Raw genomic sequence first — 12,250 nt, forward strand, 5'->3', positions numbered from 1 at the left:
TATCCTCTTAGGTTTGGTGTTCCGATTAAACTTAATATATATTTATTAACAGTGCGTGTACAATGGTGACAATCTATTGATTGCTACCTACGCCCCAAAGGAAGTTCATACTGTACCCGTCCATAAGCCCGGCAGAGGCTCTTTATTGGGCACTCGCGACAAAGAGCGGCTTTTGGGGTGCACACCATTGCACCCAGCTCCATAAGAGCTTGATTGAAGTCCCCGGGTCTGGAGGGATCCACTAGAGAGTTGGCAAGGTGCCTAGGGAATAGAAGAAGTCTAGTTAGGGGCATATAAAACAAAAGAATGCTGACTGACTTGGTACATACAGTGGTCAACAATTTCACTTGTGTATGGAAAAAGCCAAGGATCGCTGGGCATCGGGTGAGGTTGCTGATAAGAAAAGGGGGAATATTGCGAAGTACTGTCAAGTTGCCTAAATCCACAACATGCCCGAGTGGAAAAGACCAAAATCAGAACAACAATGGTGCTTCATAGACCAAGTTATGACTGGGACCCACGTTCGGAAAGCATCACTTTTAATGATAACACTCTTCAGTTATCACCAAGGCTACACTGGTGGCTTGGGTGTGGTTATTCTCACAAATGGGTTATCCCACACCCTTAACAGCAGCACTGGGTGCAAATTATTACAGTCCAAGGAAGACTGGAAGCTGTTTTACAGAAGGTGACACGTTTGAGGAGGCAGCCATAAATACTTTGGAAAAATCATAAGAAAGTTTGGCTTAAGGGAAACACATATTTCACTATTATCAGGTGCAGCACTGAGTATTACATCATTCAGTGCCATCATGTGCTAGCCGATTGCTGACCAAATTCAAGAAATGGCTTTGGATGAAGGAAGGTGATAAAAAGCCAATCTGGGAGATTTATAAATGTCTTAAGGATGCACTTGCGAAGAGTAGCCAAGCAGCCTGACAACGGGCAGGTAAGGAGTGGGAGGACATTCTTGAGGATGCAATCTTCATCCAGATGTGCTGCAGGCAAAGAAGCTGTGATCAAACATATGATGTGTTGGCAACATATTCCTTTCAAGCTACATTAGGAGGAGATGTGGCCTATCAGCTAGAGCTGGCTACCTTGGAACATGGGGACTCTGGTTTAAATCCTGTTATGGAGCATTGCTCAACTTTGCATCATTCTGGTGAAATCACTTAATCTCCCAGTGCCTTAAAAATGTGGCATGTAATATTGGTTATCTGTGGGCCATATTCCAAGTAGTCCATGTACAAACTAAAGAGAAAGACTAGAATTGGAACATCAGACACATCTCGGTTTTAGCTTAAGGAAGTCAAAGATCTATTTGCATTAACGCTATCAATGTGCCACAATCACACTGACGGAAAGGATCCAGCAACCCACTGACATGGATGTTAATTCTTAAGATATACCCCTGAAAAAGATTGTATTTGGTGCATTAGTTATGCCAAAATATAAAAAGCAAGACATTTTTATGTTTATCCTTTCAATAGTGCGTGGACTTGAAAATATGAACTGCATGCATATTTCACAAACAATTAGATTTTATGCTCAGGGCCTCCTCGGTCGGGCTGTCTCAGTAGGTGCATTTAGTTCTCTGCAAGTGGTGAGTTTCTGTCTGTATTACAAGGGGGCTGAAATAAAAGTGCTGATGAGCAAGGCTTACAAAAACTCCACCAAGCTACTTCTTTCATTTCTAAGGGAAAGGAGGCGGGACTTGAGGCCAGTATGGACAGTCATGTTTTTTGGCCTGGATACTGAAAGGTCACCATTAATTACATCTTCAAGCTAGTTCAGAACTCACCAGTTACCCTGGCTCTGGATGGTAATATTTAACTTAGCAGCTGAGACCATGGGACATGAGCTTTGTTTTAAACGTAACATGAACAACCAGGTATTTTGACTACCGAGACAACTCCATCTACAGTCCTCCCACCTTCTTTAACCCCAATCTCCTCGTGCACGAACAATGAGCGTGTGGTGTAGTTCTACCATCTTTGCTGAACTTCACACAAAGATGTTGGGGCCAGCAAGGCTGTCCAGCCTGTTGCATCTGGGGAGACACCATAAATCCTGTATCCCAGGAGGAAAGGTCGTGTATAGAAGTCCCACTGGAGAAGCAGAAGCAATAACAGTCCCAAGCAAACCGTCAATTGCGAGTAATGTTTCGTACAGCCATTCCATGGAGGATGCATTGAATGACAGAGGTTGGAATGCTACTCTTTGAGCCTTGAGGGAGCTGGGTGGTGAGAAGTATTTGACCCGCTGCTCTGGGAGGTTGCTTGCTAATAAACTGGAATTTGGCTACTAACTCTTCCTTGAAGTGAACATAACATCTTACCAGAGTCCATCTGTGACTGCAGGGCTCCCAGAGTCAGCACCAATGGCACGGGCTCGGCACAGGACACGGACCACATTCCCATCCACGACCCCGGTCACCTAACATGATAGGAAGGAAACATAAGCACTTTAAATGAATGTCCATAAAGAGAAAATATGTTATTTAAGCCTTAGAGGTATAAAAGTTCGCAGGAGGCCTAGCCAGTAGTTTTATAGTGTTTTTCACCTCCACTGATATAAAACCTCATTTCTGAACAGAGGTGGGATAAAACAAAGGCTACGGCTGAAGCTTATCAACTAGTAATTCTGAAACCATGTAAAGGGCAGACACACTGGCGGTCGCAGTTGACTATTGGCCTAGTTAATCTGGATGCAAAACTATTTACTAGACTTCCTGCCACGCAGATTGAAAGTACATTCTGGGTAGACCCAAATAATTGGGTTTCGGGAAGGAAGGACGACCTATGACTACACAAGAGTAGCTCATCTCATTGAAAACTTAGGCACATGCAAGAAACCAAAGGTGAGTAAAAACCTTGATGCAGAAAAAGCATCTGCCTGTCAGCTGGTCTTTTGGGAAACAAGCGCTGCTTTAATGGGTCCCATAGATAATTTAGACGGGATGGTAACTACCAATTACAATGCACCCACAGAAGTAATACGCCTAAAAAGGCAGAACTTAAAAAATACAATCGCACAAAGAAAGCAAGAGTTTCCAAATGTCTTCAAGGATTGAGTGCTGAACCATCGGAGATGGAAATTTCTAATAATGAGGCGATCAAGGGAATTACCTTTTGGGGACCAGGAGCATAAACTATCAATCTTTGCAGATTTCATCGTTGTCCCGTTATAACAACCAATGACCGACCTCAAACATGGAATTAAAATAGACATTTGAAAGATATGTGGCTGCCTCGGGTTTGATGCAAATTAGAAATGGCCAGACTTTTTCCAGAATAACTGCAACTGCATGAATTGGAAAAGAGAGGACATTTAAATCCGCAGACAAAGAAATCAAATACTTAATAATCATCTTAAGAAAATAATTAAGTGAGGTATGTTAATCAATTGTTGGACTTTTAGAAGATATAAATAAAGACCGTAAAATGTAAAAATAAACGTGTTGTGTTTTGGTAAAATAGAAGCAATGGTATAAATATATTTTTAAGAGTGCAAAATGTTTCCCCAAAAGAAAAGGCAGTTTGGCATTACTTTGCACACTGAGTTTTACAAATGAGGACAATCCATGAAGGAGCTTAGAAGGCTTCAGATAAACAATGGGTGCACTGACAGGTAACATGGATGACAATGTGGGAAATGTAATGCATCACCAAGAGAGAATGGCTCCTTGTTCGGCATAAAAGTGCAATCACAAGCACACGGCTACGATTATGGAACTATAGTGCAATTAAGAAATGGCTCACTTTATGACCTGAACTATTCACAGCAATACACTGCAAAAGGAACCCAGCATGGCCCAGCACATTGATAGAACTTTGGTCAAAGAGAGACTGACACAATATTGGATTTGTAACCGATATACAAATAAACAGGACAAGTCTAAATAAAAAGCTGGATTGGAGCAACGCATCACACATGGACCTGGGAAACTTGGCAGCTATGTACAAGGCCATGGTTTCACTATATTTTATCTAAATCTGAATGTAAGCTATGGATGTATACGGAGGTCTTTGACGTGTATTGAAAACAATAGTAACTTAATATCCTGATGTAATTTATTTATTTAAGCGCAAACAACAATGAAACCAATTTTAACAATATGAACAATGCCATATCATCCTAAGCAAGCTATTACCATCAAGTAGCCTGGTATTGCCATCAAGTGACCAGGCATTGGCATCAAGTGACCAGGCATTGGCATCAAGTGACCAGGCATTGGCATCAAGCGACCAGGCATTGGCATCAAGCAACCAGGCATTGGCATCAAGCGGCCAGGTATTGCCATCAAGCGACCAGGCATTGCCATCAAGTGACCAGGCATTGCCATCAAGTGACCAGGAATTGCCATCAAGAGGCCAGGTATTGCCATCAAGAGGCCAGGTATTGCCATCAAGAGGCCAGGTATTGCCATCAAGAGGCCAGGTATTGCCATCAAGTGACCAGGTATTAGTATCAAGTGGCCAGGTATTGGCATCAAGAGGCCAGGTATTGCCATCAAGAGGCCAGGTATTGCCATCAAGAGGCCAGGTATTGCCATCAAGAGGCCAGGTATTGCCATCAAGAGGCCAGGTATTGCCATCAAGAGGCCAGGTATTGCCATCAAGAGGCCAGGTATTGCCATCAAGAGGCCAGGTATTGCCATCAAGTGACCAGATATTGGTATCAAGTGGCCAGGTATTGCCATCAAGTGACCAGGTATTGGCATCATATGTTCAGGTAGTGACCCAATGCTAAGCTGTCTTTGCCATTCTAATTCAAGTATCCATTGTGAGTTAGTCATTGTGTCCATACGCCAGGTATACCCGTCCCCTGTCTTGAATTATCATCCTGAGGCAGACACACTCCACTATACAGGTCCTGCTGCTTCATTTTTGTCCCACAGCAAGCATTCTTATCTGATACTTGTCAATCTATTGTAATAATGATCACTCTAAGCCAGGTCTTTTCATCGCACGCCTGGACACTCTCTACCACACACAAAGTCAGCAGGACGCTCACGCACACACGCCTTTAGGCAAGAGCATTCAAGTACAAGCTAGCACCCTGCATTCTCCCAGTGGCAAATGCACCAGCATTGGTCGAATGCCACCAGGTTTCGAAAACTGCCCATTAGTTCTGCTGGCTCACACAAATGTAGTCTCTGGTGGCCTATGGAAAAAAACAATAAAAATAGGCACGATACCCAAATGCATAGAAAACTGGAAGGGCCAGAATGTTTGAGGAGGATAAATGCAAAATACTCTGTAGAAAAAAAATGCAAATCGATTACTTGGTGCAGATTAAAGAAAACATGCGTCATGTTGAAAGATTCAGATTTACTGAAAAGAAGTATGGGGCACCAGCAAGGAAATGGTGGAGTTCCCTTCATTACTGAATCCAGAGTATATAATATGGAACTAAGGGCTGACAACATAAAAGCAAATAACGAAATACAATAGAATGTTTTAATTCATCTAATTTAGCTGCTATCCTGTGGACTACAAGAACCTATAAGGACACTGGGGCACCAGCGCAGGACGTGTAATTACATGGGAAAAGAGAGATCTTACTGATCAATAAAAAAAATAAGTTACTGAATTCTCTGCCACATCTCCGGGGCCATCAAAGACTGCGTTTGAATAGGTAAGGGCATGAATCTTTCACTGACATCTTTTTTTGGGCCAGGTGGTCACAGTTTACTTCAATAATGCTCCTAGAGGTGCAAAGGTTCACACATGGAGTAAACAAGTAGTCAACAAATTTGTTATGTGTGGCGTCTGTGAAGGATGATAGAGAATAATTTGTTCATAAAATGAATGGTATAATTATTGAACCACATTGTAAGGCAATACATATTGATGGATGCAGACATGTGAGCCGGTGCTTCATTAATGCTGAAATCGCCCCACATAGCATTCCATCCCCTTATTTTGCTCTAGTTGTGTCACCACAGAAGGAGAACCATATGCACACAACCTTAACCATCTACTCAAATAATTACTCAAACTTGAATTGATCCCCACTGCAATGGAACACAGACATTCTCAATTGTGTATTGGACAAAAACCAATGGCTCGTATGGCTTAATAACCAAGTATGTAATACATAAAGCCCAATGGCAATAACAACAAAGGGTTAGAGGGACGTCAGAAAGGAAAAATCACCACACACATTAGAACCTTGGTAAAAAACATAGTTCTTTATGTTTACAATGAAAAAGTCTTAACTAAAAACAATTTCACGATATACATTCCAAATACAATGACAGTTTCTTTAGACAATTCTAAGAAGTGTCCCAATGAAAAAAACAGTGAAAACCTAAACAACAAAATATAAACAACACAGTGCGACATGAAAAGGTTTCAATTATTCATTATAAGGGCGACCAAAAAGTAAATTAATGAGATGCAATTCAACAACACTTATTAATCATAAATGTTGAATAGTGGTTCGCCTCATAAATCTCGTCAACGACGTTTCGACCCTATTTGCAATAGAGGGTCTCTTCAGGACAATTTAGTGTAGGGACACCTAGGAATTAAATGAAAATACCGTCAAAATGCGATATTATTTAGAGGAGAAGATGTTATATCAAATAGGTATGGTTGGGCCTTTCTACCTGAATGATAACGATAATAACCAACACGTCAAAAGAGTGTCACCGTGCTAAGAGTGAAACAAAATAACTCACAAAGTACCCGGCCGGGTGCTGTAGATGTAAAAAATAGACGGATTAATGTTCGCAGAACAACGGATATTTGCACATTGCACACGTGTACTGGTGCATAACGTTGTCACTTACCGATGTGAGGGTTAAAGCAGCAGGAAACAATTCCACAATCGGTATTTCTCTCTCATATGCCCAATTGATGTGTTTAAGCGCAAACGAAGAGGTGTAGTAACGGTGGGGCTGAAAAATATAGCCGTAATGTTTTCACCGCGAATTCAATGTCGCTGGTGTCGGGAGTTACTAAAAACAGAGTAGAAGAAAAATAGAAATATAGAAACCTTAAAATAAGGTTTATCTATTCACCACCTCATTCAATACGTAAGTTTAGAGACATTTCTCTTACCTCTAACGAAAACGATCTTTCGTATGGCGCTACTACGGGCAAACAGCAAACAGTCCGCTTGGTACAATCACCCAGAGTGGTGAACTCTGATCGACCTTTAAACGTGGTTGGTTGTGTGCAAACCAATCATATACTTCCTTTCACGCGGAGGCGGTTGCTAGGTAACTCGTTACACACACAGTGTTGTTCCAACAACCAATAGCCAATAATTATATATAACAAAGAGTTTCGCAAAGATGATGTATTGCAATGCTTATACTGTTATTTTCACAAGCTGAAAGTCCACTATTATAGAGTGAAAAATTATGATGCTGGCATGCATGAACCTATGGAAACCACTCACGGCACTTCTAACACGTTGCAGCGGTTGTTAAGCAACTGCGCGCGGCTCATTTGGAAGCCACCTCAATGATATGTCAGTCAATAGTGTACAATAAAGTTGTACGATGGAATTGACGCGATTTAGACTTTCTGTGTAGTAGCAATATTATAATAGCAGGCATATTGTAATGCGTAGCCTAATACTGCAACAGAGATAAACTCTTCATTAATCACGGCACTTCTAACACATTACAAAGGAGCTACGTGAATAAGCGCATCTCATTTCTCAGCTACCACGGTATTTAATACTCGATGTAATTGCACCTCGCCGGAATCAAGAGCTTATCTTTGCTGTAGTATTAGGCTTCGCATTGCAACATGTATGCTATCAGAATATCGCTGTTGCAAAGAAAGTTTCAATTACGTTAATTCCACCGTACAACTTTATTGTACACCTTCGACTGACATATTACCGTGGTAGCTGAGAAATGAGATGCGCTTATTCACGTAGCTCCTTTGTAATGTGTTAGAAGTGCCGTGATTGGTTTCCATAGGTTCATGCATTCTCTCATTTATCACTCAATGTGAATATACTACACGGAATCAAGAGTTTATCTCTGTTGCAGTATTAGGCTACGTATTACAATATGCCTGCTATTATAATATCGCTACTACACAGAAAGTCTAAATCACGTCAATTCCATCGTACAACTTTATTGTACACTATTGACTGACATATCATTGAGGTGGCTTCCAAATGAGCCGCGCGCAGTTGCTTAACAACCGCTGCAACGTGTTAGAAGTGCCGTGAGTGGTTTCCATAGGTTCATGCATGCCAGCATCATAATTTTTCACTCTATAATAGTGGACTTTCAGCTTGTGAAAATAACAGTATAAGCATTGCAATACATCATCTTTGCGAAACTCTTTGTTATATATAATTATTGGCTATTGGTTGTTGGAACAACACTGTGTGTGTAACGAGTTACCTAGCAACCGCCTCCGCGTGAAAGTAAGTATATGATTGGTTTGCACACAACCAACCACGTTTAAAGGTCGATCAGAGTTCACCACTCTGGGTGATTGTACCAAGCGGACTGTTTGCTGTTTGCCCGTAGTAGCGCCATACGAAAGAACGTTTTCGTTAGAGGTAAGAGAAATGTCTCTACACTTACGTATTGAATGAGGTGGTGAATAGATAAACCTTATTTTAAGGTTTCTATATTTCTATTTTTCTTCTACTCTGTTTTTAGTAACTCCCGACACCAGCGACATTGAATTCGCGGTGAAAACATTACGGCTATATTTTTCAGCCCCACCGTTACTACACCTCTTCGTTTGCGCTTAAACACATCAATTGGGCATATGAGAGAGAAATACCGATTGTGGAATTGTTTCCTCCTGCTTTAACCCTCACATGGGTAAGTGACAACGTTATGCACCAGTACACGTGTGCAATGTAATATCCGTTGTTCTGCGAACATTAATCCGTCTATTTTTTACATCTACAGCACCCGGCCGGGTACTTTGTGAGTTATTTTGTTTCACTCTTAGCACGGTGACACTCTTTTGACATGTCGGTTATTATCGTTATCATTCAGGTAGAAAGGCCCAACCATACCTATTTGATATAACATCTTCTCCTCTAAATAATATCGCATTTTGACGGTATTTTCATTTAATTCCTAGGTGTCCCTACACTAAATTGTCCTGAAGAGACCCTCTATTGCAAATAGGGTCGAAACGTCGTTGACGAGATTTATGAGGCGAACCACTATTCAACATTTATGATTAATAAGTGTTGTTGAATTGCATCTCATTAATTTACTTTTTGGTCGCCCTTATAATGAATAATTGAAACCTTTTCATGTTGCACTGTGTTGTTTATATTTTGTTGTTTAGGTTTTCACTGTTTTTTTCATTGGGACACTTCTTAGAATTGTCTAAAGAAACTGTCATTGTATTTGGAATGTATATCGTGAAATTGTTTTTAGTTAAGACTTTTTCATTGTAAACATTAAGAACTATGTTTTTTACCAAGGTTCTAATGTGTGTGGTGATTTTTCCTTTCTGACGTCCCTCTAACCCTTTGTTGTTATTGCCTTTGGGCTTTATGTATTACATACTTGGTTATTAAGCCATACGAGCCATTGTTTTTTGTCCAATAATCAATACCCAGGCTCTGTATGAGTAGGGTCCCCTTGTTTTTTGCTAAATTCTCAATTGTGTGGCGGATAGGAACCGGATTAATTAAGGCTGATTAAGTTGTTCTTATCCGGAAGAACGAGTGCATTCTCTTTTTCTTTTCAGTCCATCATTGCCATGCCCATAGTCATAGGGTTTTATTGAGCGCACATATCACCCGTGGGTCTCAAGGCGCTGGCCAAAATCCTGGGGCGGGAATGAAAGAGGAAACCGACAGGAAGAAAAAAAAGATCAGAAGAGCCACGTTTTTAGATTTCTCCGAAACTGTTTGTGGTCGGTTTCCAAACGTAGCTGCAATGGGAGCGGATTCCACAGAGTAGGGGCGAGGAATGAGAAGGTTCTCCTGCCGTTCCTGGCGGTGCAAATTTTAAAGGGGGTGAGAAGATATTTGGTTGAGGACCTGAGGATTCTGGTAGGTTGATACCAGGTGAGTTTTTTGGCAAGATAGCATGGCTCGTTCCCATAGATGGTTCTGTGGACCAGGCAATTGATCTTAAAATGGATGCGTTTCCGGATGGAAAGCCAGTAGCAAGCTCTCAGACTAGGTGCCGACGGGGACCGTGAAGGTAGATTTAATACAAATCTGGCAGCTGTGTTTTATAGCACCTGGTGTTTGGTAAGAAGCTCTTCTTTGATGGAAGCCATCAGGGCGTTTCCGTAATTAAGCAGACTGATGATTAGGCCTTGGACCAGCGGCATCCTGGATACAACTGGGATCCATTGGAAGATCTTGCGAAGACTTCACATTAGTCCATAGCAGATGCCTGTCACATGATTAACATGGTCTTTCATGGACAAGTTGTTATCGATCATCACCCCTAGGTAACGGACCACCAGTTTGGGAGATGGACAGGGGCTGAGATTGGGAGGCCACTAATCGCTGGACCACAGAGCTTGGGCTTTCTCAAAAAGAATGATCTCCGTCTTACTGGCATTGAGTTGCAGATGATTAGTTTGCATCCAAACGTTGATGTCAGTCATGCACTTCATGAATCAGAGTTTGGTGTCCGTTAGATCTGGGCCGAGAGTGATCAGTAGTTGCGTGTCACCTGCGTATGACATGGTGTCGAAAACATGCGATCTGGTCACTCTAGCTAGGGGTGCCACGTATAGGTTGAAAAGCATGAGACTTAGAATGGAACCCTGGGGAACTCCTTTGTCTATCACTTGGCTGCGAGAAACAAGGGTATCAATGTGTACCTTTAAAGAACGGTCAGTTAGGTAGCCCCTGAGCCAGTTCAAGGCAGTACCCCTGACTCCCAAGTCCCACAGACGATTCACTAGAGTCCTGTGGGAGATGGTGTCAAAGGCGGCTGATAGATCGAGCAGGACCAGCATGGAGTCTCTATTAGCGAAGTTTACGTGCTGTGAGCCGCCTGAAACCCAGATTGGAAGAGTTCAACAGTTTGCTGCTATCTAGGAAAGTTGAGGGTTGCCTGTTGATTAGGGACTCCAGAACTTCCCCAAAAAAGGGAGAAGGGAGATGGACCGATAGTTGATTGGTTCCCTGGGGTCCGAGGTGGGCTTTTTCGAAATAGGCTTGACCATAGCCGCTTTCCAGTTTGTGGGAACCGTTGCATGACATAAGGATGAATTGAAGAGGTCAGTAAGGCCTGTGAGAAGGCCATCTGAAGAGGAGAGAAATGCTAAGGAATCAGAGACAATGGGCACAGGAAGAAGCAGAGAGGCAGTTAGGCAAAAGCGAAATTTGAAAATATCAGGAGGAAAAAGGGTAAGGATTTTAAAGAGAGGGGATGGGAAGGCATTCTTAAGAGAAGGAATGTGAGAGAGGAGGGCACACACAAACTAACCTGCCCATACGCAATCGAAGCAATGGCTCCAGCCGTGTAACGTCCAACCCCTGGAAGCAATTTCTGAAGATCCACTGCCGTCCGTGGCATGTGGCCTTTGAATTCTGAGACCACCTGTGACACAGAAGAAGATTATGATGGTGCGGTAAGGGAAGCTTCTACATGAGCCCCATGTCTCTCTACGGGTCTCACCCATCTCTTGTGGAATGTGGAACTTGAGAGTGAAAGTTAAGAGTGTCTCATAACATTTAACATCGCTTGCCTAGCTTAGGTCATATGATCACGTCATCCCTACCATACCACAACACTCACACCCACCATTACTTATCAACGAGCTCTACACAAACCATTCAAACAACTCAATAACTTGTCTAAAACAGACAGTGGCTCAACAAAATGCAGACCACATCTAGACACGTTTAATGAGCATGAGTAGCGTGCAACCTGCACTGGAAGTCAGAAGAAAGGGAGACACAAGATATGAATGTGATAACCTAAGACAAGGTAAGCAAGATAAATGAGCCAAAACAACAAAAGAACAAACACCAACAGAATTCCAGACACTAGTATATTCCAAAATCTACTACAGGAGGAATTCTTAACGTATAGTCTGCGACGCCTACTCAGGAGGGTCCCCTACTGTATAGGAAAATAATATTAAGATTTAAAAAGTCTATGAAAATAAAGAAGCTAAATTTAAAATGTATTTCAAAAGTTCTGTAAATGTGAAGGAATTAGAAATGAGACTAAAAATTAAATTGGTATCTTTAGCTTCATTCATTGGAGACCACAGGTAAAACAACCAGAACATAGTATAGACGATGAGTGTCCTCAATTGAA

The 12,250-nt window shown here is 41.8% G+C and overlaps 2 protein-coding genes across 5 annotated transcripts in view; one reads left to right on the plus strand and one right to left on the minus strand.

The window, feature by feature from the left end:
• Positions 1 to 12,250, minus strand: part of MUTYH (mutY DNA glycosylase) — a 172,469-nt gene that overhangs the window by 56,730 nt on the left and 103,489 nt on the right. For all 4 annotated transcript variants that reach the window (XM_085602829.1, XM_085602830.1, XM_085602828.1 and 1 more), the window contains 3 exons: positions 11,411 to 11,524; positions 2,342 to 2,439; positions 117 to 261 (listed from right to left, as the gene is read on the minus strand). In XM_085602829.1, the coding sequence (XP_085458955.1) occupies positions 117 to 261; positions 2,342 to 2,439; positions 11,411 to 11,524 (357 nt within the window). The remainder of the gene's footprint in view (positions 1 to 116; positions 262 to 2,341; positions 2,440 to 11,410; positions 11,525 to 12,250) is intronic.
• Positions 1 to 12,250, plus strand: part of TOE1 (target of EGR1, exonuclease) — a 214,207-nt gene that overhangs the window by 19,702 nt on the left and 182,255 nt on the right. The window lies entirely within an intron of this gene.

The sequence above is a fragment of the Triturus cristatus genome, chromosome 4_2 (genome assembly GCF_964204655.1).
Source record: "Triturus cristatus chromosome 4_2, aTriCri1.1, whole genome shotgun sequence".
NCBI lineage: Eukaryota > Metazoa > Chordata > Amphibia > Caudata > Salamandridae > Triturus > Triturus cristatus.